This window comes from Hemitrygon akajei, chromosome 13 (genome assembly GCF_048418815.1).
Source record: "Hemitrygon akajei chromosome 13, sHemAka1.3, whole genome shotgun sequence".
In the NCBI taxonomy this organism is placed as follows: Eukaryota; Metazoa; Chordata; class Chondrichthyes; order Myliobatiformes; family Dasyatidae; genus Hemitrygon; species Hemitrygon akajei.
In genome coordinates, this window is record NC_133136.1 from 64869036 (window position 1) to 64896640 (window position 27605).

At 39.8% G+C, this 27605-nt stretch overlaps 1 protein-coding gene across 3 annotated transcripts in view; it reads right to left on the reverse strand.

Annotated features, from left to right (window-relative positions):
- Positions 1–25455, reverse strand: part of wdr19 (WD repeat domain 19) — a 112484-nt gene extending 87029 nt beyond the window's left edge. For 2 of the 3 annotated variants that reach the window (XM_073064825.1, XM_073064824.1), the window contains exons 1-4: positions 25411–25455; positions 16608–16699; positions 1663–1728; positions 1235–1360 (exon numbers count right to left, since the gene is read on the reverse strand). In XM_073064825.1, coding sequence (XP_072920926.1) covers positions 1235–1360; positions 1663–1728; positions 16608–16699; positions 25411–25416 — 290 coding nt within the window. In that variant the 5' untranslated portion in view covers positions 25417–25455. Of the gene's footprint in view, positions 1–1234; positions 1361–1662; positions 1729–16607; positions 16700–19096; positions 19159–25410 lie in introns of those variants that run through there. The other variant, XM_073064826.1, reaches the window with a different exon arrangement.
- Positions 25456–27605: the final 2150 nt, after the last annotated feature.

Here is a 27605-nt window from a genome sequence, read left to right on the forward strand (position 1 = left end):
AGACATAGTGGGCTGAAAAGCCTACTTCTGTGTTGTACTGTTCTATGTTCAGAGTTCATTGATCCTTGAACTAACTTCATACCAAGACAGTCTTTATCCAGTTCTGTATCGAATAATTATGAGTAATTAGAATCTGCAGCAAGGTGCTTCACTGCTTTGCCTACAACACATCAATGTATCTTTTGTCTTTCAACAATTGGAATTGAGCATGATGCTCAAGCTGAGATGTGATAATAACACTTTCTCTAACCTGAACTTTACTATTTTGAGTATATATATTGCTACCATTAATATTAATATAATTAGATAACACGGAAGGAAGCCTCTGATAGCTTTTTGAAAGAGCACTTCAATAACTCATACTCCCCATTCATCCTGCTGATCCCAAATTTCTCATTTTCAGTAGTTTACTCGATTAAAGTTACTTTTGAATGTTTCCAATATCTTTCAAAAAGAAAGCAAATTACAGGGTGGTGAATGAATTGTAATATGAGTGTATTTTGGATCATCTGACATGTTGTGGATGTGTGTGGGCCTTCGTCTTGAAGTAGTGTGGGGGTATGGCTGTGAAATGTCCGTACTTGTATTTGTGAATTTTTGTATTGTAAATACATTAGCTGCCATGGTATGTTTGGGGAGGGCGGGTGAGGGGAGGTTTGTTTAGGGGTAAGATATAAAAGTAAAATGGAGGAAAATGTAATCCATTATGTATTCTGTATTGTGTCATCCCTTCAATAAAAATATATTAAATTTTTTTTAAAAAACTATTTCCAATGGACAAAGGCATCATAACCTTAAGCCACAGACTAAACTGACTGGCAAACAAACTAACGATGGCCTAAGGAAAAGCTTTGACAGTTTAGTATTTGACTTTGTTTTGTTGCAAAGGTTGAGTAGATCAGATTCAATAACTACCTTCAAAGGGAAAATAAATGTAATAACAGTGGGGAACCGGAACAACTGGGCAGTTTGTTAAAAGAAATGAGCAGATATATTAGGCTGAGTAGTTGTTGCTGTGTAGTGCAAAGTTTTTAACTTTGCAAAGGAATACAAATACTTTTATTGTAGGATTTTTAGTAATTTTGGACACTTTGATTATTCTCTAAGTGAACCAGAAAGCCTAGTTTATGGGTAAAATACTTAGAAAGTACACGTTTTGATCAATGTAACTTTCTAAAAATGAAGGATTTCCATTATAAAAGAAGAAAACAAACTCCAGCATTGGTCAGCTCACCTCATACCACTGTCCAACTGTGATGTTCTGTGAGTGTTTGCATCCCATAGATAGATGGCATTTGATTTGTCTGCAATTACAGCCAAGGTGTCTCCATCTTTATCCCAATCCATAGAAATACAAATTCTAGGTGACACAGATGAAAAAAAAAATCATATTCAAGCTTTATTTTAGAATTTATTCTTCTTTGCTTAGATGTAATTGTTAAAAACTCCTGTTTCTAGAATGTTACATTTTTTTTTACTGGTAAAGATTAATGGTGTCTATACATTCATATATACATTCTATATATTCAGTTAAATTGAATCATAAAAAAATCTTGTGAACTTCCCATCTGAATAATCAAGAGTGAATGAGAAAATAACTGCAATAATTTAAATAGGTCTGAGGTAAGCAGCCATTCAAAATACTAGGATTTTTCTTCATACCCTGGAAGATTAAGTTCATTCCTTTTGTGCCCATGTCGATCAAAGATCTTCACTGTGTGATCAGACCTGAGGTGAACCAACAAGTCTACAGTCAGTTTTAAAACAGTAATATATGCAAGTTCCTCAAATATTAAATTACTAGGTCAGCACATACTGGCAAAATGCAGTTAAATTCATTTTACGTTGCTTCTATTATCATCAAACCAAATTAATTATGGGAATAATCAACACCATCATAAACTGTGGACAGTTTACATATTCTAAACAGATCTTCACTTTCATTTAAATAGCATGTCTGTAAGAAAATATTAAATTCTGAAAATACCAACAATATGTGGGAAATTTGCAAAAAAAAAACCCACCTTGGGCTTTCTCCAGTCTGGCAATATTTTTGGTACTACTCTTTGGTTTCAAATAAAAGCACAATAAAGTGACCAGTTGTCTTCACATAAGCTTGCACTTTGCTACTGATTACAGAAAAAAAACCAAACAGAATGCAGGCACCATCTCTGATGCAGACATATATTATTTTGCATAAATGTGGTAAGGCTTCTTAACTTTGCATAAGGATCTGCAGTCATTTATGTCCTCCTTACTTTTATAGTCCACTTCCTTAGCAAGGTCTAAATATTTGCTGTGTCTTCATTCTAAATTTCTGTATGTCATTTAGGAGAAAACAGTGATCCCTTGTACCTCAATTTTTCATAATTTCTCCCTATTTTTCTTTCCATCAAATTGGATAACATCACGTTTTCCCACGATATGTTCCATCTAACTATTTTTAACACTCATTTGACCTGTTTCCTTTTTCAGAACATGTGCTTATCTTGGCTTCCCATCAATTTTGTATCAACAGCAAAAATGGCTACTGTCCGCTCAATCTTTTCAAGGTTATTAACACAGACTACAAAGGTCCCAGCACTGATATCTTTGGCACCCAGTTACAGTGACTACCCTGAAATAATTTATTTAATGAAACTGCCTTATATTTGTTAGCCCATTGACATCACCACCAATGCCATGGCCTCTTATCTTGCTTAGTCTTAGTTCAAGTGGCAACTTAATGAATCCCTTCTAGAAATCTAATTGCACTATTCACACTCCCTTTACATGGCAATACAGCAAAGGAAGCTGCGAGTAGTGTCAAACTCCTGAGAGTGCACATCTTGCACAACCTCACATGGTTCCAGATCACACCCGACACTATCACTAACACCTCTGCTATCTGAAGATGCTGAAGAGAGTTGGACTATGCATGTCCATACACACATCATTCCACAGAATTTGCAGTAGAGAGAATCCTAAAAGCTGCATCACTGCATTTTACGGAAACTGCACTGCGGCAGACAGGAAGGCTCTACAATGGGTGGTCAAAGCTGCCTAATGCATCACCAGGAGCAGCCTACTTGTTATCATGGACATATATACAGAAAGGTGTTGGAAAAGGACCAGTATCATCATGAAGGTCCTATCCACTGTTGGATTCTGATGTTTTTAATCCAAGGTTTTTTGTCAGAAGTCAGGAAAGAGGCACAAAACTTGTTGCTTTTTATTAAGCATTAATAGAACAAAGAGTTGAAAAACAGTGTTCGAGGTCTATTAATTGAAGAGAGGGACAGTCAAAAGAAAAACATTACAATGCTGCTGCCATGTGGTCAGCTACATATTTCTGTATCCTACAGATAAGAAAAATTTCATTTAAATTCACAGATAAGAGTCAAAGCCTTAATTTAAATTGAGCACCAGGAGAAGTTTCCAGAACTTTCCAGAATCATATAAATGTAATCACCAGGGGACACACTGAACAACTGCATATGCATACTGCATCTACGAAGAAGCATACTAAGCAGTTGCATGTATATAAAATATAAGCAGACAATTAATTATTAAACTGCAAAGAAAATAACAATTAAACAGTCAGATTTAACAATCTTCCCTTTCATTCTAAATCACATACTTAGAATAATTTCATTTGAAAATTCTGGTATCTAAGTTAATTATAAAATAATCAAAAACTACTTTAGTTCAGAAGTACCAAAGTATTCATAGGGATATGTCATGGAGAAGCAGATTAGTAGACACACTTATGTGCGTTTGAATTATTCTTTTAATGATCATCCTTAAACAAGTAAAACAGATGCAAATGATGATAAAGCATACAGTACAAATATTAGTACTCATTGTAAGTAGGGGACATTGTCAAAAATAGAACAACAACTAATATTAGAAGAAACTTCATGATGTCGAGTAGTTGTTGATGGTTTTGAAGTCTTCTGGCTGGTTAGCAGCATAGGCACAGCGTCAAGATGATGCTAGCACATTAACCACAGTGCTTGTTGCCCTGGTTGGATATCACATTAGCTCGCTTGCAATGGCTGCCATGTATCCACTTATGTTTGCTTTCTACCTTCACCACCAAGTTTTTAAATTAACAGCACTTGATAAAGACCATCTCATTGAGTTCCCAGTGGTTCCTTATGGAACTTATTAATCATAGAAACATAGAAAACCTACAGGACAATACAGGCCCTTTGGCCCACAAAGCTGAGGTGAACATATCCTTACCTTAGAAATTACCTAGGGTTACCCACAGCCCTCTATTTTTCTAAGCTCCATGTACCTATCCAGGGGTCTCTTAAAAGACCTTATCGTATCCGGCTCCACCACCATTGCCGGCAGCCCTTTCCACGCACTCACCACTCTCTGCGTAAAAAACTTACTCCTGACATCTCCTCTGTACCTACTTCCAAGCACCTTAAAACTGTGCCCTCTCGTGCTAGCCATATCAGCTCTGGGAAAAAGCCTCTGACTATCCACACGATCAATGCCTCTCATCATTTTATACACCTCTATCAGGTCACCTTTCATCCTCCGTCGCTCCAGAGAAAAAGCTGAATTCACTCAACCTATTCTCATAAGGCATGTCCCCCATCCAGACAACATCCTTGTAAATCTCCTCTGCACCCTTTCTATGGTTTTCACATCCTTCCAGTAGTGAGGCGACCAGAAATGAGCACAGTACTCCAAGTGGGGTCTGACCAGGGTCCTATATAGCTGCAACATTACCTCTCGGCTCTTGAACTCAATCCCACAGATGATGAAGGCCAATGCACTGTGTGCCTTCTAAACCACAGAGTCAACCTGTACAGCAGCTTTGAGTGTCCTATGGACTTGGACCCCAAGATCCCTCTGATTCTCCACATTGCCAAGAGTCTTACAATTAATACTATATTCTGCCATCATATTTGACCTACCAAAATGAACCACCTCACACTTAACTGGGTTGAATTCCACCTGCCACTTCTCAGCCGTTTTGCATCCTAACAATGCCCTGCTGTAACCTCTGACAGCCCTCCACAATATCCACAACACCCCCAACCTTTGTGTCATCAGCAAATTTACTAACCCATCCCTCCACTTCCTCATCCAGGTCACTTATAAAAATCACGAAGAGTAGGGGGTCCCAGAACAGATCCCTGAGGCATACCACTGGCCACCGACCTCCATGCAGAATATGACTCATCTACAACCACTCGGTTCCGTACATACTTTTCCACTGTCACATTTGATTGGTCATATTCTCTCACATCTATCCTCTTGCTCTTCACATACTTGTAGAATGCCTTGAATTTTCCTTAATCCTGTCTTCCAAGGCCTTCTCTTGGCCCCTTCTGATTCTCCTAATTTCATTCTAATTTGCTTCCTGCTAGCCTTATAATTTTCTAGATCTCTATCACTACCTAGTTTTTTTGAACCTTTTGTAAGCTCTTCATTTCTCATTGATTAGATTTACACCATCCTTTGTACACCACGGCTCCTTTACCCTATCATCCTTTCCCTGTCTCATTGGAACGTACCTATGCAGAACTCCACGCAAATATCCCCTGACATTTGCCATATTTCTTCCGTACATTTCCCTGAGAACATCTGTTCCCAATTTATGCTTCCAAGTTCCTGCCTGATAGACAGACAGACATACTTTACTGATCCCGAGTATTGATACTTTATTGATAACCTCATATTTCCCCTTACTCTGATTAAATGCTTTCCTAACTTGTCTGTTCCTATTCCTCTCCAATGTTATGGTAAAGGAGATAGAATTGTGATCACTATCTCCAAAATACTCTCCGAGAGATCTGACACCTGACCAGGTTCATTTCAAAATACTAGATCAAGTACAGCCTCTTCTTTTGTCGGCTTATCTACATTTTGTGTCAAGAAACCTTCCTGAACACACCTAACAAACTCCACCTCATCTAAACCCCTTGCTCCAGGGAGATGCCAATCAATATTTGGGAAATTAAAATCTCCCACCACAACAACCTTATTATTATTACACCTTTCCATAATCTGTCTCCCTATCTACTCATTGATGTCCCTGTTACTATTAGGAGGTCTATAAAAAACACCCAGTAAAGTGATTAACCCCTTCCTGTTCCTAACTTCCACCCATAAAGACTCCGTAGACAATTTCTCCTTCATTTCTTCCTTTTCTGCAGCCATAACACTATCTCTGATCAACAGTGCCACTCTCCCGCCTCTTTTGCGCCCCTCCCTGTTCTTTTTGAAACATCTAAAGCCTGGCACTTGAAGTAACCATTCCTGCCCCTGAGCCATCCAAGTCTCTGTAATGGCCACAACATCATTACTCCAAGTACTGATCCACGCTTTAAGCTCATCATAATACTCCTTGCATTAAAATAGACACAACTCAAACCATCGGTCTGAACGTGTCCCTTCTCAATCACCTGCTTATCCTCCCTCTCACACTGTCTCCAAGCTTTCTTGATTTGTGAGCCAACTACCTCTTCCTCTGTCTCTTCAGTTCGGTTCCCCCCCCCCCAGCAATTCTAGTTTGAACTCTCCCCAACAGACTCAGCAAACCTCCCTGCCAGGATATTGGTTCCCCTTGGGATTCGAGTGCAACCTGTCCTTTCTGTACAGTTCACACCTGCCCCAAAAGAGGTCCCAATGATCCAGAAATCTGAATTCCTGCCCCTGCTCCGATCCCTCAGCCACGCATTTATCCCCCACCTCATTCTATTCCTATACTCACTGTCACGTGGCACAGGCAGTAATCCTGGGATTACTACCTTTGAGGTCCTGGTCCTGCTTCTCAACTTCCTTCCTAACTCCCTGTAGTCTGTTTTCAGGATCTCTTCCCTTTTCCTGCCTATGTCATTGGTACCAATATGTACCACGACCTCTGGCTGTTCTCCTTCCCACTTCAGGATATCGTGAACGTGATCAGAAACATTCCAGACCCTGGCACCTGGGAGGCAAACTACCATCGTGTTTCTTTCCTGAGTACACAGTGTTACGCCTGTGCCCCAACTCTGAGGGGCCGAAGGCTATAAAGTAGCCCCCTCCTTTTTGAGAATCGCAAGATCGCTATTAATTCAGGTCAGGAGACCCAGGAAATGAGAGAGAGACGCAGAATCTACAAGGGGTTTGGAATGTCCTGGCCCCTCAACGATACAAAGCCACGGGAAACGGCCATTGTCTCTTGGAGACGGAATTGTGTATTGAGCACTATGCTATTCATCGACGTCCTCAAGGAATGAGCAACGAGGGCTGGTTGGGGGGATGGCATCCTCCCAACCTGATTGACATCTGAGACCCCGTGAGTAAGGATAAAAGAGGGTCTGGGGAACAACCCCTTTCAGACGCACCAGGAGAACGCTAGAAATCCCGTGACAGCGTAAAAGTGACAGCCGGTGGAAAGCCCACGTGCGTCCTTTTCCATTTGCCTCGGAATTGGTGGGACTGACCACGGAAGACGGCTTAGCTAAAAGGAAAAGGATACTGACGACATTTTGAAGGATCGACATCATAAAAAGGAAAACGGGCAAGTTCTAAACTCCGTCTCTCTCTCCAACCAAAAGCTGCAGCCTGAATGAACTAAAGTGACTTTTATATTTCCATCGGACAATACATTATCCCCTAGACAATGATAGAGCTATTTCTTATTGATTATTATTATACCCGCGCTTTTAGATTTAGTATTGACGACGTATATTATCTGTATGTTTGCATTGATATTATTTTTGTGTATTTTTATCAATAAATACTGTTAAAAATAGTACCATCAAACTTTAACGGACCTCTCTATCTTTGCTGGTAAGTGACCCAGTTACGGGGTACGTAACAACAGAATCGCCTGTCTGCCCCACTAACTATAGAGACCCCTATCACTGCTGCCATCCTCTTCCTTTTCCTACCCTTCTGAACCACAGGGACAGACTCTGTGCCAGAGGTGTGGCCACCGTAGCTTCCCCCAGGTAGGCCATCTTCCCCCCCCCCCCCACCCCCGAACAGTACTTAAGCAGGAGCACTTTCTGTTAAGGAGGGCAGCCACTGGGGTTCTCTCTAGCAACTGACTCCTGCCCTTCCCTCTCTTGACTGTTTCCCACTTATCTGTCTCTCGAGTCCCCGGTGTGACTACCTGCCTATAGCTTCTCTCTATCACCTCCTCACTCTCTCTGGTCAGACAAAGGTCAGCGAGCTGCATCTCCAGTTCCCTAATGCGGTCCCTAAGGAGCTGCAGCTTGATGCACCTGACACAGATGTAGCCATCTGTGAGGCTGGGAGTCTCCAGGACTTCCTATATCTGACACCGAGCACAGAACACCGGCCTCACACACATACTTCCTGTTCTACACAGGCAACCTACCTCGCCTCAATCTGTTAACGCCTAAGCTCCATTGAGCCAAAGCCTTCCTACTTTGTCTCCCTCTACTCCATCACCCACTCTATAAAGCTGTCTCCTTTTAAACTCTTCTCGTTGTTTTAACTGGCTGACATCCACGCGCTTGCGTAGTTGTGTCTCGATCAAACCGCTGAAGAAATAACTATCTTCTTTTATGTTCTTTTCCCTTTTAAACTCTTTTCGCTGTTCTAACTGGCTGACACCCACACGCTTGCGCAATCGTGCCTCCATCAAACTGCTGAAGAGAAAATCAGGACCTATTCACCAGGAATCAGGAAGAGTCCTCCTTTTGTTAGATCATTCCATGCGAAGAAGCCTATTGAGAAGCAGACTGGACAGCTTGGGTTAATTTCACACAATGATTAACTAAACTGTCTGCCATAATGTGCATATCATCCTGTCAGGATCGAGGACTCCTGACAGTTGCTGCCTTGGACGGACTTAGTTTAGTTTTCTTGTCTGGGGTTGCTCTGATGCTACACAAGACCATCGGAAGAGCTGTAGGCTATGGTATGCCTTCCTCATGATACTTAATTGCTGTTTGATGGCTCCATTCATTTGTTCAATTTGTCCTGATGACTCTGAAAGGACCATTCAATGTTCATCAGTCAGAGTCGATGTGAAATGGCAAAACTAAAAGTGTTTATTAGTAAACTACACAATACAGTATCAAAAATGCAAATATACATATAAAACAGGTTAGCAATAATAAACATAAAAGTGTAGGAACAATAATAAGCAATAATAAACAAGTTCTATCAATGTCTAGGGGTAAATGAATTGTCATAGAAAAATATAGAGTTCAGTTCATGTGTGCTGAGATAGTTGCGGTTGTTGTATTGTAAGGAGGGGGAGGGGAGAGGGAGAGGGAGATGTAACAGCTGCAGCAGGCAAACCTTCTGTTGTATTCTGATTCCGTTGTACCATTGTGGTCATTCGGTGATGACCCCTCTGTTCTCAGCCAGACCGTTCTTCCGTGGTGGGCTTGTCACTCTGGCATGAGTGGACACACACAAGTCCCCACCGGCCCTGCCGTCACACTGTGAGCTTTATTGACCGATCTCCTGATTCGGTCCTTGAAGCCCCCACCTTCCTGTGGGTGCACAACACTCGGTCCACTGGTGTGTCTGAGGGGCGTCTCCCCACACCTGTCTTTTATCCCTATTGACGAGGTATCAACCATCCATCAACTCAAAATGTCCATGTCCATCAAATCAGGCCACTCCTGCTGTCTCCTTAGGAATGTTAATGAGCAAAGTAACGTCCTTGCAGTAAAAGGTAAACAATCCAGGAAAAAGCCATAATACATAAAACAAATGTCTCACTCTCTCTTATCTGTAGCAGATGTTCCTGCCTCTGTGCTTCATCTCTCTCTCTCATTAGCAGCATAGCAATAGTAATAGTTCATAGTTCTCAAGGGGAGGGGGGAATGGTTAACTCTTCACCCCATTTCTACCATGTCCGTTCAGCACTCATAACACAGTTTTCACTGTGTGTGGGGTAGTGGCTTTTCCTGCTGCAATAGCTTCCACTTATCTTGAAAACTTGTCCACTATTACAAGAACATCTGAGTATCCCCGACTCTTTGTTAAAGAAATATAGCCTACTTGTAAGTGTAAAAATGGACCAGGTAGGGCAGGTGCATTTAATTGTGATAGTTTTTATGCTGCTCCAGGATTTGATTTCTGGCAAGTCATGAATCTTCCAAACAATGGTCAAGCTTCTGCCCTGAACTTTGGATTCCTCTGCCATTGGGATAATCTGCCGATCATCTTTTGCTTTCCAATATGTCTTAGGGAGTGTATCTGCTGTGCCAGATGATGAAACAACATAATTAGAGCTACCAGTCTATGACTAATATCATATCATCATACTCCAACACAGTTTAATTTACCACCATTTGCCATTCAGAACCACTTTTCCCAGTTAGAATACTGAGCTTGCATCTCTTGAACATCTTGCATGTTGATCTGTGATGCAGGGTTCAACTTTGTTTCCATAATTCCAGTCACAGGTTCACTGTTTTTAATACTACTTTTATTTCTTTTACCCTTCCCGTACTGTCCTTTTTGCAATTTCATCCGCAAATGCATTTCCACAGCTTTCCATTATAATCATTTTGGAGTGGCTTTTACATTTGAATACAGTAACTTCTGACGGCAGTTGTATGACATCCATGAGTTCTTGTACTAGTTGTCCATCCTTGATTGGTGTTCCTACAGCAGTAAGATATCTTCTGTGTCTTCATAAGTTTCCAAAATCATGAATTCCAAAAGCATATCGAGACTTAGTGTAGAAATTAGCCGATCTTCCTTCTGCCAACTTACACACTTCAATCAAAGCTTTTAGTTCTGCCTGTTGCGCAGATGTGTCAGGAGCCATGTAAGACAGCACCTCAGTTCAAGAAGCAAAAGCCCATCCAGCCATTCAAATTCCTCTCTCAATCACTGAGGAGTCATCAGTATACAAAATCAGATTTGGGTTCAATGGTTATAATTCACATCTTCATGGTTATGTTATTGTTCTTGCACATTCACAGGCATCATAGTCTTCCATGTCTGATGATAACAAAGTAACTAGATTTGCTGGACTCATTCGCCAAATGATGATAGTGGTGCCTCAAGAACAGGAGACAACTTGGACACCAAGTAACGATTACTTGAAAGGCCCTTTTCATAGTCAGTAAAGTGTGTACAGAGGATGAAGATTGAACATTTAAAATTTGTTCAAACATGATGCTAGAAACATACAAGAGTGCCAGATAGGTTGCCTACACAGCTCGCAAACAAAGCCTCCATCCTAATGCTACATTATCTAATTTTGCAGAGTAATAACCAACAGGATGTTGTAGACCTCCATGTTCTTAAGACTGCCACCATGTAGCCATGTTTCTTGTTGACATACTGGGTAAATGGTCGACCTGCATTGGGGATTCTTAATGCAGGTGTGGTATACAATGTCACCTTTAAAGTTTGAAATGCTTTCAGCTGTTCTTCATTAAGAGTCACAGGGACATCTGATAACTTATTGTCTTTCAGTAGATTGTGTCATTGAGCCATTGGCAATAGTTGACGGATCTGCCACTATAGGAGTTAGCTTGTCAATACATTGATTAATAATGGCTTCTTCTTGTGTCCTGCATGTCTTCACTCTCCCTTTGTCTTTATTGGAGCAAGCTGTGACAGAGCTGTCAACCTTATTGCTTCATCACTGTCATCCTCAATTGAGTTGCTAAGTGTCGCTGTAGAGTCCATGTCATATCCATCCTGGAATTCCCTGGAGTCCAGATGTAGACTTTAATTCTTCGGAATTTGGATGGTGGCACTCTCTAGGGAGATTGTTCAAGTAGGGGTGTTCTCCATGCAGAGGCACCAGAAGTAACATCGCCAGCAGGACTGCCCACATGAAATCCTTCCTGCTGTTTCTCATACAATTTCAATTTGCCTCTATGCTCCGTAGCATTCATTTTGACTTTTTCCACTTGACTGGTTAATACAGAGATTTGTGCTTTATTCTTTTTACAGTCTCTATCATGCTGCTTTTGTAACTCATTGCAAGTTTCATGTTTCTTTCCCAATCAATTAGTAAAAGTCTTTATTCAGCCTGTTAACTTTTTCATTCGCTTGCAAACTCGATCAAACTGATTACGCAGTCTTATCTCTAAATCACATATTCTAATATTTTCTTTTCCCTCAGACATTTACTGGATTTTAATAAACTTAACATTGCTGGTAAATCTCATCTGGACTTTTTCATTAATTTTTTCAAACTGAGATGTTTTATTCAGGTAAGAGTTCTTAGTAAGTTTCAGGACTTTGGTCATTGTTTTAGTTGTACATACCTTTCATTACTTTGAAGGCGATCTCCAAGTATTAATAAACTGCAACTGAAATTCTAATAGGTCACCCTGCAATCCGAAGTTTTCTCATGCACTCCACTAGTTTGCATGATTTTATATTTTTTCTATGCTCCACTGCTTGTACATGTTTAATTTTTTTACACTCTACCAGCTTGCATATTTAATTAGCTCTCTACCAGTTTGCACATGGCCCCACCGGTTTGTTGTTTTACAGATTTTTAAAAAAAAATAGCAACACAGTGGTTTCCTAAATTGTACTTCTATACAATGATGTACTGAAGCCGGAACTAGGCAATTCTGTCACACAATTTGGAATTAGGAAGGAGGCTCTTACTTCCCATTTAGTTGGATGCCAAAAACTTCCACTTTGTGATTCTTCCATCCTTAAATCTTCACAATCATGCTCACTGACTATGCCAGTTGCTGGATTCTGATGTTTTTTTTAATTCAAGGTTCTTTCAGAAGTCACAAAAGAGGCACAAAAGTTATTGCTTCACAATTGTTTTATTAAGTGTTATTAGAACAAACAGAATCGAAAAATGGCCCTATTCAAATTACATAGCATCAGAGAAGCTTCCAGAACTTTCCAGAATCAAACAAATGTAACCACTAGGGGTAACACTGAATACTACATATACATACTGAGGCCACTAGGATGCATACTAAGCAGTTACATGTACAGTATATAAAATATAAGCAGACAATTAATTGTTAAACTGCAAAGAATATAACAATTAAACCATTGGATCTAAGAATTAAACTGTCTGATCCAACACCACTCTGTTTATAGACTGTTTGTCGCACATCCATCTGGGAGGAAGCTATGTAGTATTCACTCCAGGACTACCAGACTCAAAAACAGTTACTTTCCTCAAACAGTAAGGCTGATCAACACCTCCACTCACTAACCCACCCCTTTACACCCCAAACTACTACTGTATCATTTCCTGCCAGTCACCTTATCTACAGACACCCTAGTGCCTATTGTCACGTTTTGACATAAGATCTATGTTTATAAGGCATATGAATTTATATTTGTGTTTTTTAAAATTATTATTGTGCTCTTTATCTTAGGGTCTTTTTTGTGCTATATTGGAGCTGGTGTAACAATTGTTTCGTTCTCCTTGACATCTGTGTACTGAATGAGATTAAACAATCTTGAATCTTGATATCTGCTTCTCTTTTTTCCACCTTTGACACCATCCTCAAAGAACTTAATGCAGTTATCAAACATTGCTCTTTTTTCATAAGCTGAGACTCTGTTTATGTATTTTATGTACAGTCGGCCCTCCTTATCCGCGGATTCCGTATGTGTGGATTCAACCAACCGTGGATTGGGAAATCCTGGAAGTTCTCGCTCCAGCACTTGTTGCTTGAGCACGTACAGACTATTTTTTCTTGTCATTATTCCCTAAACAATACAGTATAACAACTATTTACATAGCATTTACATTGTATTAGGTATTATAAGTAATCTAGAAATGACTTAAAAGTACAGGCAGTACCCAGGTTATGAATGAGTTCCATTCCTGAGTCTGTCTTTAAGTCGGATTTGAAGTCGGAGCAGGTACATCCAGTATTATTTAGTGTCAGTCAGTCAAATGTTTTTCTTAGTATATAGTACATATTTTACGTTTCTATGCATATAAAACACTTAAGAAACATATGTATTTCAATAATTTAACCACTGCATTGCTTAGTAATAATCATAGCTTTCATCAGGGCAGGGCCTTTCACATTCTCCATTAAAATTGTTCCGATCATTGACCGACTGTAGCCTAATGCTCTTTCAATGACTGATGGCGTTTCACCTCTTTCTGATCGCGTTATTACTTCCACCTTATTTTCAACTGCGATCGTGATTATTTTTGTGAACAGAAACACTGCGGATTCAGAGCTGCGCCGCCAGGTCCTAATGTCCACCTCACGGAGACAGGTTAATGAAAGTCCGGGGTTCTGCTGGGTCCTAAAGATCACTGCACTGATAAATGTTAAATAAGGGGCTTGAGCATCCGCGAATTTTGGTATCGGGGGGTGGGGGGGGGGGTCCCGGAACCAATCCCCCGCGGATAAGGAGGGCCGACTGTATTTTAAATATTTTGGTTTATGTATTTTTTATTATTCTGTAACTACCTTTTTAGTTATGGCTTCCACCATTTTCCCCAATGACAGATGTTAAGCTAATTTACCATTAGTTCCCTGCTTTTCATTTCCCTCCTATCATAATACAGTTATATTTCTCCAATCCGGTGGAACTTTGACAAAATCCAGAGATGTTGAAAATCACAACCAATGCAGCTAGTTCCCTGCAAACTAGCAAACATTTTACTCTTCAGGTCTTGTCCTGAAATGCCGACTATTAATTTCTTTCCATACTGTAGATACAGCTTGACCTGCTGAGTTCCTTCAGCATTTTGTGTGTGTTGTTCTTCAGACCTATTAGTTTTTCTTTGTATATTTTTTATCATGATAGATTATTTTAAGTTCACAGCTGGGTTTCCCACCTATCTTTATAAATGAGCCACATAATGAGTTCCTCATTATTTGAAGAACTTACTTACGTCTAAATAGAATACATCTTTGTTAAAAATTATGAAGTACTTTCTTAAATGTCTGTCATTACCATTTACCATCTGACAGTTTACTTTTCTGGGCCACTGTAACTAACAGCCTTCAAAGCTGTTTAATTATTTAAATTCAACACAATTAGACCCAAGATTTTCATTCTCAGAGTAAATATGAAATTCTATCATGTTATGATTACACTCCCACAAAGTATCCTTCACAATGCAAACATTAATTAACCTTGGCTGTTACACATAAACCAGACTGAAAATATACTGTTGGAGTTTTGGAAAGGGTGTAGAAGAGGTTTACCAGCCCTCTACCTGGATTAGAGGGTACATGCTAAAAGGAGAGGTTGGACAAACTAGGGTTGCTTTTTCTGAAGTGGCAGAGGCTGACAGGAGATCTGACAGAAGTTTACAAAATTATGAGAGAAGCACAGACAGATACTGGTATCCTTTGCCTAGGGTTGAAATGTTTAATACCAGAGGGTGTGCATTCAAAATGAGAGCAGATAAGCTCAAAGGAGATGTGCAGAGCAAGTTTCTTTATACCCCACACAGGGAGTGGTGGGTGACTAGGATGTGCTGCCAGGGGTGATGACAGAGGCAAATATGATAAGAGACATTCAGAAATCTCTTATATAGGCACGTGAATGAAATGGTAGGATATGGACATCATGTAGGCAGAAGGGATTAGCTTAGCCGGGCATTTGATTAATATAATTAGTTCAGCACAACATTGTGGTCTGTTCTAAGTAGTGAAATACAAAGATTTACTAACTGCTAGATGTGATCAAATAGATGCAGGATCATCTGGTTCATGCCTGGTTTTAGGAATCATAGTCACAGTAAACATCAACACTTTTCTCATGGAGTTTTTCATGAATGCCTTAAGGCAGGTATATACCATGTGTATTTAAAGTCTCTGCTATTTCTTATTTCCCATATTTATTCATACGGTTCTTCCTCTGAAGGACCAACATTTATCACAGCTAGTCTCTTCCTTTTTATATGCTTGTACAAAAGATGTTTGATAAGGTTTTGCATAAAAGACTTAATCATAATTTCTGCTCTCAGGACAAACCCACCATTCCAGAATCAGTCTGGTAAAACTGCACTGCAGTCCCTCTACTACATGCATCTTTTTTTTGGTTGGAAGTCCGGACTTATAAAGTTCCAGATACAGTCTCACCAGCAATTTATATAACCAGACTAAGCGGCCAACTGCTCATCTACTCTCCAACCCAAAAATAATCCCTTTATTCCTACTATCTATCTTTCCCTATCCGTTAGCCAATTCTCAGTCTAAACCGGTAAATTACAACTATTATTGTGCACTCTAAGCTTGCTTAATAATTGCCACATGGCACTTTTTTGAAAGCTTCAGACATTTGAGGATTTTGCATATATTAACTCCACACCATGTCCTTTAAATCCTTAGAATGTCTGTCAACTGGTACTGTGGATTTATTTCTCCAATACATGTGTTACACTGATGTTTATTTCTTTGAGTTTTTTTTACTGTAAAATCTATAAACAAGTCAACAACCTCTACTCTCAAAAAATTATATATGGTGTTTGTACTCAATATCGACCTACTAAATTTAGGACGTTAACATCACTTATATATTGCCCAGAATAAAAGCACCCTTCAACTTTGCACAGAATTGAAACAGAAAGTTCACTAGAACACAATATTGTGACAATATTATTAGGTATATGTAACAAAAATGCTGTAACACATCCAACTGATAATTTGAACTTTATGGTATTCTAAGGAGTTGCTTGTAGTAATATGTAAATGACTTACCCAGTGACAACTATGTAGTTACCCAACGTTTTCTGCCAGCGGTATTGTAAAAGATTACCTGCAACTACCTTCTCTGAAATGGTAAATACTCGCTGCACAGGGAAGAAAACAACAAACAGGATTTTTATAAACAGAAAATTATTCAGCTTTAATGCAGAATTTGAGTGTGGTGTTCAGGTACAGCTATAGTTAAGCTGTTAAACATTGGAAAAAATGATTCACGACGCACAAGTATTAAAGTAAAATTATCACAGTAGAATTTTTTCCTTTAACTTATTAATTATAAATGTTTCCAAACTATTTCAAATACTTTCAAGTTAAAAAAAAAACTGAAAATAACCAATTAATCTTACAGGAATAAATATTCTGTACTTGTACTCATAATTTGCACTAAAACTGATTTTTCTTTTGGAGGGAATGGTAGTTTGTGGATGCTAATGTGCACTGCTGGTCTAATCTGCTTAACCTCCTATGGTTTCTAGGACTCTTCTACAACTGGATCCCTGACTTGCTGATAACTGACCATGATCAGTAAGGACCAGCAGTAAAACCTCTGCATGATTATCCTCATACTGGTGTTCTGCAAAGGCTGCATCCTCAGCTCTTTACTTAACTCCTTATAGTACGTGGGTGGCAAACCTATGAAAGATGACACCTGCAAAAATTTTGTTGGCACACGGCAGACAGAGCTGCCATTTGATTCTTTAATCCCTGCTTATAATAAAAAAGACACATAATGATTATCTTCACTGCCAAATAAAGCAGAAATGATGTTTTTGCAACCCAAGGGCAGTGAAATGTTTTTACAGGTTTTTAAAGATTAATAATTTTGAACAGCATTTTAAAAATGCTTCATTTATTTCAATCTGTCTCTGTTATACTTTTATTAATAGTAAAACAATGAACATATATTAATAAGGAGCAGGATCATCTGTTTTCCTTTAAAATATTCCATAACTATTGTTACTAATTGATTAATCAATGATAATCTCTGCTCAAAATTAGCATGCACACTAGATAATTTTTTGGAAGATTACTACTAATTTAGGCACATGCCCTCAAAAAAGTTTGCCATCCTTGCACTAGATACTTAAGATTGTGTGAACAGGTTCTGCTCTAACTCCACCAACAAGTTTGCAGATGACACCACCATAGTGGACTGGATCAAAAACAATGACAAGATAGAGTACAGGAATGAGATGGAGTGCCTAATGACATGGTGTCAAGCCAACAACTTTTCCCTCAATGTCAGCAAAAAAAAAAACAAGCTTGTCATTGACCAGAAAGCAAGGTGGAGTATACACCTCAATCCATATTGAGGTGCTTGAGATAGAGATAGTTGAGAACTTTAAATTCCTAGGTATATATACCACTAACAACTTGTCCTGGTCCAGCCGCATAGACACTATGACCAAGAAAACACACCAACTTCCACAGATGGCCAAGGAGATTTGTCAAGTTTTCTCATGACTCTCACCAATTTTTACAAATGTTCCATTGAAAACATCCTCTCTGGATACATCACAGCTTGGTATGATAACTGCTCTGCCCAAGACCACAAGAAATCATGGAGTTGTAAACAGAGCCCATTCTTTCACATAAGCCAGCCTCCACTTTACTGATTCTGTCCACACTTCCAAATGTGTTAGGAAAGCAGCCACTATAATCAAAGGTCCCTCCCACCCTGGCCAATCTCTCTTCTGTCCTCTTCCATCAGGCAGAAGATACAAAAGCTTGAAAACATGTATCACCAGGCTCAATGACAGCTTCTATCCCACTGTTTTATGAACCTTAAACAGACCTCTTGTACAATAAAGATGAACTCTTGGCCTCTTAACCTCATGGTCCTTGAATTTTATTTTTCTAACTGAATTGCACTTTCTCTATAACACTATATTCTTCATTCTATTATTGATTTTATTTGTGTACTTCCTCAATGTGCTTATGTATTGATCTGTATGTAGACATGCAAATGAAAGCTTTTCACTATTTCTTGATACATGTAACAATAATAAACCAATAACCAAATTCATAATCCTTGTTAGCCTTGGAACATCTCAATTTTCTGGCAACAACTTACATAAAACTTATTTTCTGATACTCGTATGTCATCTGTCCCTTGCTCCCCTTCTTCTTTTCCAAACAGTCTATCATTATGCTGCAAAAATTTCAAGTACTCCTCAGCCAATCCACCTAATACACATAGTTCAGTGTAGTCTCTGTACTGTTTCATGTAGCACCATGGCCCTGAAAAACGTTGTCTCATTTTTACTGTGCACTGTACCAGCAGTTATGGTCGAAATGACAATAAAAGTGACTTGACTTGACTAAACTAATCTTGCTCCATTTATAAGTACCAATAAGAAAAGATATTTTTCTGCATTTAGTTTCAACATCACATATTTTAGTGAAATGTAGCACAAATTATTCAGTTTATGCCAAAATATGCAAAATAAATTATGTTCTTGAAGAACACAGCTAACTCTTACTTTTAGCCTTGTTCTGTTCTAGATGCTCATCACCACTGATCCCCAGCTCAACAGTTTTCCAGCCTTAGATGCAAATAGAGAGGCAAACAATTGGCCTAGTCCTTCACCACCAGAATTAGCTCAATCATGTAAAATAATATTTTATTTCTCCTTTCATGGCTAACTTTCTTGTTATTATCTTAAATGGTATGGAGAAGCCAAGACTTGGTTCTTCAACTGTAGGTGATCTTCCCTGACTCATTTACACTGTTCTACGATTTTCACTTAATCTTGAAGGCATGGATATCTTGCATCTCCATCTGCCTACTGCTAGTATTTCAGTTTGAAGGAAAATTTGAACCATTATAATCACAGTTCATCCTGAAATACTTCATATCTAATTATGTACATACTTATATTAATTGTAGTCATTACTGTAATGTAGGACAACTAAGTTGTACACAGCAAGCTTGCAGAGGTAGCAAAGAAATAAGCAATTGGATCATCTCAGGTACTGAGGGAGATATCAATGTGACAGGATACCACATCATCCCTGCTCTTCTTGGAATGGAGACAACAAATGAACGAAACAGGGTAGGTGACAGAATTGTGTGTAGGGGAACACTTTGGATCTAGTGATTATAATACCATTAGTTTCAAGATAATTATGGAATAGGATAGGACTAGTGCTTAGGTTGAGATTTTAAATTGGAGTGAGGCCAATTTTGATGGCATCAAAAGGAAGCTGGCAGGCATGAATTGGGATAGGCTGTTTTCTGGCAAAGAGATGCTTTCAAAAGTGAAATATTGGAAGTACAGAATGTGCATGTTCCTGTCAGACTAAAAGACAAGGTTAACAAGTTTAGGGAACCTTGGCTATTGAGGACCCAGTAATGAAAAAGAAGGGGGCACATTTCGAGTATGGGGAATTAGGATCAAATGAGATGCTTGAGAAGTACAAGAAATGCAGAACGTTTGAGAGAAAAATCAGGAGGGCTAAAAGAGGACATGAGGTTGCTCTGAAGGCAAGGTGAAAGAGAATCATAATGGTTTCTCTAGCTATATTAAGTGGAAAAAGGTATCAAGGTAGAAAATTAGTCCTCTTGAAGATCAGCATGATCATCTACGCATGGAGCCAAAAGAGGTGGGGGAAGATCTTAAATGAACCTTTTGCATCTGTATTTACTTGGGAGACAGACGGAAAGACTTTTGAACTGAGGCAAAGGAGTGGTAGGGTCATGGAGCAAATCTGGATTACAGACAAGGGGGTACTGAAAGTCTTGAGGTGAATTAAGGTGGATAAATTCTCAGGGCCTGACAAGATGTCCTCTTGGATATCGAACATTGAACATTACAGCACGACACAGGCCCTTCGGCCCATGATGTTGCACAGACTTTTTAATCTACTCTAAGATCAACCTAACCTTTCCCTCCCATATTTGTAGAGTTGCAACCTTACAGCTCTTGAACTCAATCTCCTGACTAATACACGATATGCCTTCTTAACAATCCTATCAAATTGCACAGCAAGGTGGAGCGATCTATGGATGTGGATCCCAAGATCCTCGAGTTCCTCAGCACTGATGAAACTTTGTGGGAAGTTGGTACACAAATTACAGGGACCCTGGCAGAGATAATTAAAATATCTTAGCCACGGCTGAGATGCTAGAGGACTGGAAGATAAGTAATATCATTCCATTGCTCAAGAAAGGCTCTAAGAATTAGTCAGTTGTGGATAAATTATTCAAAGGTATTCTAAGGGTCAGGATATATGTGTATTTGAATCAACAGGACCTGATCAGGGCTATTCAACATGGCTTTATGCAAGGTAGGTCATGTCTGACCAATCTTAATAGTTTTTCGAGGAGGTTACCAAGAATGTTAATGAAGGAAAGGCGGTGGACATTGTCCATATGGTCTTTGACCAAATCCTGAATGGGAGGTTGATCCAGAAGGTTCAGCTGCTTGGCATTCAGGATGAAGTAGCCAACTGAATGCAAAATTGGCTTAGCAAGAGAAGCTAGGGGTAACTCTCTGACGGGAGGCTGATGGTGTGTTGCAAGGATCGGTGCTGAGTCGACTGTTGTTTATCATCTACAGTAATAATTTAAGTGAACTGAATCAACAAATTTGTGGATGACCAAGGTTGGGGTCTAATAGACAGAGAGGAAGACTATCCATAAGACCATAAGATACAGGAGCAGAATTAGGCTATTCAGCGCATTGAGTTTGCTCCGCCATTCCATCATGGCTGATCCCAGATCCCACTCAACCCCATACACCTGCCTTCTCTCCATATCCTCTGTTGCCCTGACTGATTAGGAAATTATCAACTGCTGCCTTAAATATATGCATGGACTAGCCTCCAACACAGTCTGTAGCAGAGCATTCCACTGATCTACTACTTTCTGGCTAAAAAAATTCCTGCTTACCTCTGTTCTAAAGGGTTGCCCCTCAATTTTGAGGCTGTGCCCTCGAGTTCTGGATACCCCACCATAGGAAACATCCTCTCCACATCCATTCTATGTAGTCCTTTCAACATTTGGTAGGTTTCAATGAGATCCCCCTGCATTCTTCTCAATTCAAAGTCCAAAGCTGCCAAACGCTCCTCATATGTTCACCCCTTCATTCCAAGAACTATCCTCTTGAACCTCCTCTGGACTCTCTCCAATGATCTTTTCTGAGATATGGGGGCCAAAACTATTGACAACACTATAAGTGCAGCCTGACTGGTGTCTTATAAAGGCTGAGCATTATCTCTTTGCTTTTATATTCTAATAAATGCCAACATTGCATTTGCATTCTTTACCACAAACTCAACTTGTAAATTGACCTTCTGGGAGTCCCTCTGCGCCACTGATGTTTGAAATTTCTCTCCAGTTAGATAATAGTCCACACAATTGTTCCTTTCACCAAAAAGCATTATAATACATTTCCCAACACTGTATTCCATCTGCCATTTTTGCCCATTCTTCCAATTTGTCTAAGTCCTGCTACAATCACATTGCTTCCTCAGCACTACCTACTCCACCTATCTTTACATCATCTGCAAACCTTGCCATAAAGCCATCAGTTCTGTTATCTAAATCACTGACAAACAATGTGAAAAACAGTGGTCCCCAATACAGACCCCTGAGGAACACTAGTTACTGGCAGCCAACCAGAAAAGGCTCCTTTTATTCCCACTCGCTGCCACCTGCCTGTCAGCCATTCCACTATCTATGCCAGTATCTTTCTTGTAATGCCATAGGATTTTATCGCTAAGCAACCTCATGTGTGGCACCTTATCAAATGCCTTCTGAAAATCTAAGTAAATGACATCCACTGCCTCTCCTTTGTCCACCCTGCTTGTTACTTCTTCAAAGAACTCTAACAGATTTGTCAGGCAAATTTCCCTTTACAGAAACCGTGCTGAATTTGACTTATTTTATTATTAGTCTCCAAGTATTTTGAAACCACATCCTTAATAATAGACTCCAACACTTTCTCAACCACTGAGGTTTGGCTAACTGATCTATAATTTCCTTTCTTTTACCTTCCTCTTTTGTTAAAGGAAGAGTGACACTTGCAATCTTCCAGTCCTCCGGAATTGCAGTATAAATTCAATCATATTATGATCACTTCCTCCTACGGGTTCCTTTACGTTGCGGTCCCTAATAAGATTTGGATTATTACACAACATCCAATCTAAGACGGCCTTTCCCCAAGTAGGCTCAAACACAAGCTGCTCTAAAAAGCCATCTCGTAAGTATCTCTCTTCGATCCAATACCAACCTGATTTTCCCAATCCTCTTGCATATTGAAGTTCCTCATTACAATTGTGTCATTACCCTTATTACATGCCTTTTCCAGCTCCCTCTGCAATCTCAACCCTGCATCCTGGCTACTATTTGGAGGCTTATATATGATTCCCATAAAGCTATTTTTACTCTACTGATTTCTTAACTCCAACCTCAAACATTCAACATTCTCTGACCCTATGCAACCTCTTTCTAAAGATGTAATTCCATCTCTTACCAACAGAGCCACACCACTGCCGACGCCTTGGTGCCTGTCCTTTCGATACAAAGTATATCCTTTGATGTTAAGCTCCCAACTATGGCCTTCTTTCAGCCATGACTCAGTGATATGCACAATGTCATACTGACCAATCTAATTGCACTATGAGTTTGTCCATCTTATTGTGAATGCTATGTGCATTTAAATGCAGCACCTTAAGTCCTGCATTCTCCCCCTTTTTGAATTTTGCCTCTGTGGTACAGTTTAATTGTTTACTCTGTCTGCATTTGTACCCAATCATTGGATTGTCTTTCCTTACATTCTGGTGACACCCATCATCTACTTGTAAACCTGCTGGCTCATCCTCAGCTCTATCATCCTGGTTCCCACCCCCCTGCCATGCTAGTTTAAACCACTCCCAAAGGCTGCAAAGTGATCTAGACTAGCTGGGAAAATGAGCTGAAAAATTGCAGATCTAAGTTAATGCAGACAACTGTGAGGTGTTGCACTTTGGGAGGACAAACCTGGAGAAGACCTAGTAGGGCTCTGAGGAGTGCAAGACCTTGAAAGTGGCATCATAGCTAGACAGGGTAATTGGAAGAGCATATGGCATATTGACCTTCATAAATTAGGGACCAGTACAAGAGTTGGGGTGTTATGTTGAAGTTCCACAGGACATCTGAGAGGCCAAATTTAAGAGTATTGTGTACAGTTCTGATCACCTACCTACAGGAAAGATATCAATAAACTTGAAAGAATGTAGAGAAAAATTATAAGAACGTTGCTGGGACTTAAGGATCTGTGTTATAAGGAAAGGTTGAATACATTAGGACTTAATTCCCTACAGTGCAGGACAATGAGGAGAGCTCTTACAGAGGTAAGTAAAATATGAGGGGTATAGATAGGGTGAACACATTGAGGTTCCCCCCCCCTCAGACTGGGTGAGATTAGTGTGTGTTTAACATTTGAGTAACATTGTAAATATATTTTTTGATTAAGCAATCTTTGTTGTTTATATAATTCATTACAGGTTATACATAAAAGTATGTGAATAACATACATCATTACGCCATTGTGTCATGAATGCATGCCTCGCTTAATGTAAAAATGAAACTAAGGCACACACACATTCCCAGCTCCGTGTTTCCTTTCAATTAGTTTTCTATTTTAGAGGTACAAAACAACAACTAGAAATAGGGATCAGAGTTTTACAATGGAAGGGGGGATTTCTTCACTCATAGGGAGGTGAGAGTGGGGAATGAGCTGCCAGGGAAGTGGTGGATGCAGGTTCAATTGTGGCATTTAAGAGAATTTTGGATGTGTATGGATGGAAGGGGTATAGAGGGATATGGTCCAGGTACAGGTAGGTAAGACTAGGCAAAATTTCCTTAATGCTGCACAGAGATGACTGTACTGATTATGTACTAAGTAAGTGGACGCTGAGGATTAAATATTTCCTATAATAACAGGACATGGACATGGTGTTATGCTGTTGTAAGCAGAGAGAATATTGTGTTAACTTCAAACAAAATGCAAGGAAGATCAGAATCCAAGTTGGGATTGATTCAAAACTGGCATAAAGATGAATGCTGATTTTAATGTAAGTTTGACAATGGTAATATTCAAATATAAGTGAGCTGTTTGGATAGGAGAAGGCTGCATAAAGAGTACATGTGTACTAATTATAAGGAAGAACGACCTGTAGAACGGTTTCAGCACAAAGACCTTTTGTCCCATCATGAATGTGCTCAGGAAAGTCTCAAGCATGTGAGACTTTACAGACGTGGACCTAAAGGAGCTGAAAGTAGCTATTGATTAGAATGTTTTATCTCCTTAACCACATTTTCTAATGCAGACTGGGATTTACACCAGAAGGGATACAAAGATCTGCAACTTATTTTATGTAAGGATGGAGTCATCGTTTCAGATAGCTGCATTTTCATTAACAGCGTGTTCGTATCTTTCTGAACTGGGCACTAACTGTATGGAAGTGGGTGTTATGATGAGCCTAGGACCCAATGGGCTGAGTCAATAAATGCAAACACCCCAAGGAGTGAATAGTGAATAGCTCTCAGCAAGCGCGTCCAAAACTATATTTCAAGGACTTGTTCGGACACCAAATTTCACATCCCATTGAATACAAACTGCCACGTCTCCATGGCAACCACACCAAAGAGAAGTTTCAGGCCTTCACCGATTGTACTCTAGATTGCCAAGCTGACATAGCCGAACGACAATCATTGCGAACGACAACAGAAAATGCACATGAGCATTTTGCTAAAGAGAATGCTTATTAGATTCAAGCTACCATCCCCCGCTTCCGACTCATCCCTCACCTTCATCTTCCTCCTGATGATTCTCACCAACCTCTCGCATGGATCACAACTTCCAAGTGCGCATGCGCAGATTGCTTTCTTTCCCGTGGTGCAGTGCGGAGCCACGCAACGCATCACGTTGCCCATGGAGACTGCTGAAGTTTTCGCATCGCAGACCCAGTAACGCAAGTTGCACTTTTATATCAGGAGCTGCAGGTCGAGTAAATAGACAGTGCTGTACTAATGGAATACTTTATGTTTGTAATATGAGCGTTAAGATGCCGAAAAAATCTCATAATCTGAGGGGTGAAATATAATGAGATATGCAAAAGCATCTGAAAGAACTCAGTGGGTCCTACATGAGGACTGCATCAACGTTAGTCCTGATGCGGGGTCAGGACCCGAAACGACGATAATTTCTTTGTCTCTGCAGATGCTGCCTGACCCACTAAGTCAGGGGTGGGCAAACTTTTTGACTTGTGGGCCACAAAGGGTTCTAAAATTTGACAGGGGGGCCGGACCAGGAGCAGATGGACGGAGTGTTTTGGTAATAGATAGATAGATAGATAGATAGATACTTTATTCATCCCCATGGGGAAATTCAACATTTTTTCCAATGTCCCATACACTTATTGTAGCAAAACTAATTACATACAATACTTAACTCAGTAAAAATATGATATGCATCTAAAATCACTCTCTCAAAAAGCATTAATAATAGCTTTTAAAAAGTTCTTAAGTAGTTTACTTAAATACATTGAGTCCTAACCCCGGCACTTTAACATATCTTACTCCTGGCGGTTGAATTGTAAAGCCGAATGGCATTGGGGAGTATTGATCTCTTCATCCTGTCTGAGGAGCATTGCATCGATAGCAACCTGTCGCTGAAACTGCTTCTCTGTCTCTGGATGGTGCTATGTAGAGGATGTTCAGGGTTTTCCATAATTGACCGTAGCCTACTCAGCGCCCTTCGCTCTGCTACCGATGTTATACTCTCCAGTACTTTGCCCACGACAGAGCCCGCCTTCCTTACCAGCTTATTAAGACGTGAGGCGTCCCTCTTCTTAATGCTGCCTCCCCAACACGCCACCACAAAGAAGAGGGCGCTCTCCACAACTGACCTATAGAACATCTTCAGCATCTCACTACAAACATTGAATGACGCCAACCTTCTAAGGAAGTACAGTCGACTCTGTGCCTTCCTGCACAAGGCATCTGTGTTGGCAGTCCAGTCTAGCTTCTCGTCTAACTGTACTCCCAGATACTTGTAGGTCTTAACCTGCTCCACACATTCTCCATTAATGATCACTGGCTCCATATGAGGCCTAGATCTCCTAAAGTCCACCACCATCTCCTTGGTCTTGGTGATATTGAGACGCAGGTAGTTTGAGTTGCACCATATCACAAAGTCCTGTATCAGTTTCCTATACTCTTCCTCCTGTCCATTCCTGACACACCCCACTATGGCCGTGTCATCAGCGAACTTCTGCACATGGCAGGACTCCGAGTTATATTGGAAGTCTGATGTGTACAGGGTGAACAGGGTACACCTGATAAGAGAAAATAAAATATCATGGGATATGTAGAAAACATGTGCTTTAATTTCAATTGAAAATGAACAAATGCATTACAACAAAATATCTGTCTTTGAAGTCCCATGGTATTTAGCTATTTATTGAAATGACTTTTAAAACACTGAAAATTAAATGAATAAAATACAGCTTTTTTTAATAGTAACAGTTATTATTTTAAAGCACTGAAAATTCTGTTATCCTTCAAGATATTATCATCATCACTCTCCTCCTGACTGTCTTTATTTCAAAAACGGTAGGAGATGCAGGTCTACTTGTCCTGCTCCTTCTTATTCAATTGTCCCCTGTGCCAAAACTCAACAACGACCAGCACAAGGACAGAACAGTGACAGCGCGCCAGTATGCGGAGCGCGTTATTTGATCTGGAGCGCATTTTTTATTTTGAGAACGTACGTGCACCTGTGCACTACTCATGTCCATCACTTAACAGAAATGACATGCAACATGTAAGGCTTATTGAAAACATTATTTTCAAATGCATTTTTTACATAACACAACGAAGAAACTTATTTTTAATTTCAGTGGGAACAGTGTTATTGGTCTCCCTTTTTAGCCAGCGCATCAAAGTCTGGATTTAGTTTTGTTGTGGCGAAAACGCCAGAATTGCGGGGAAAAAAACGTTAA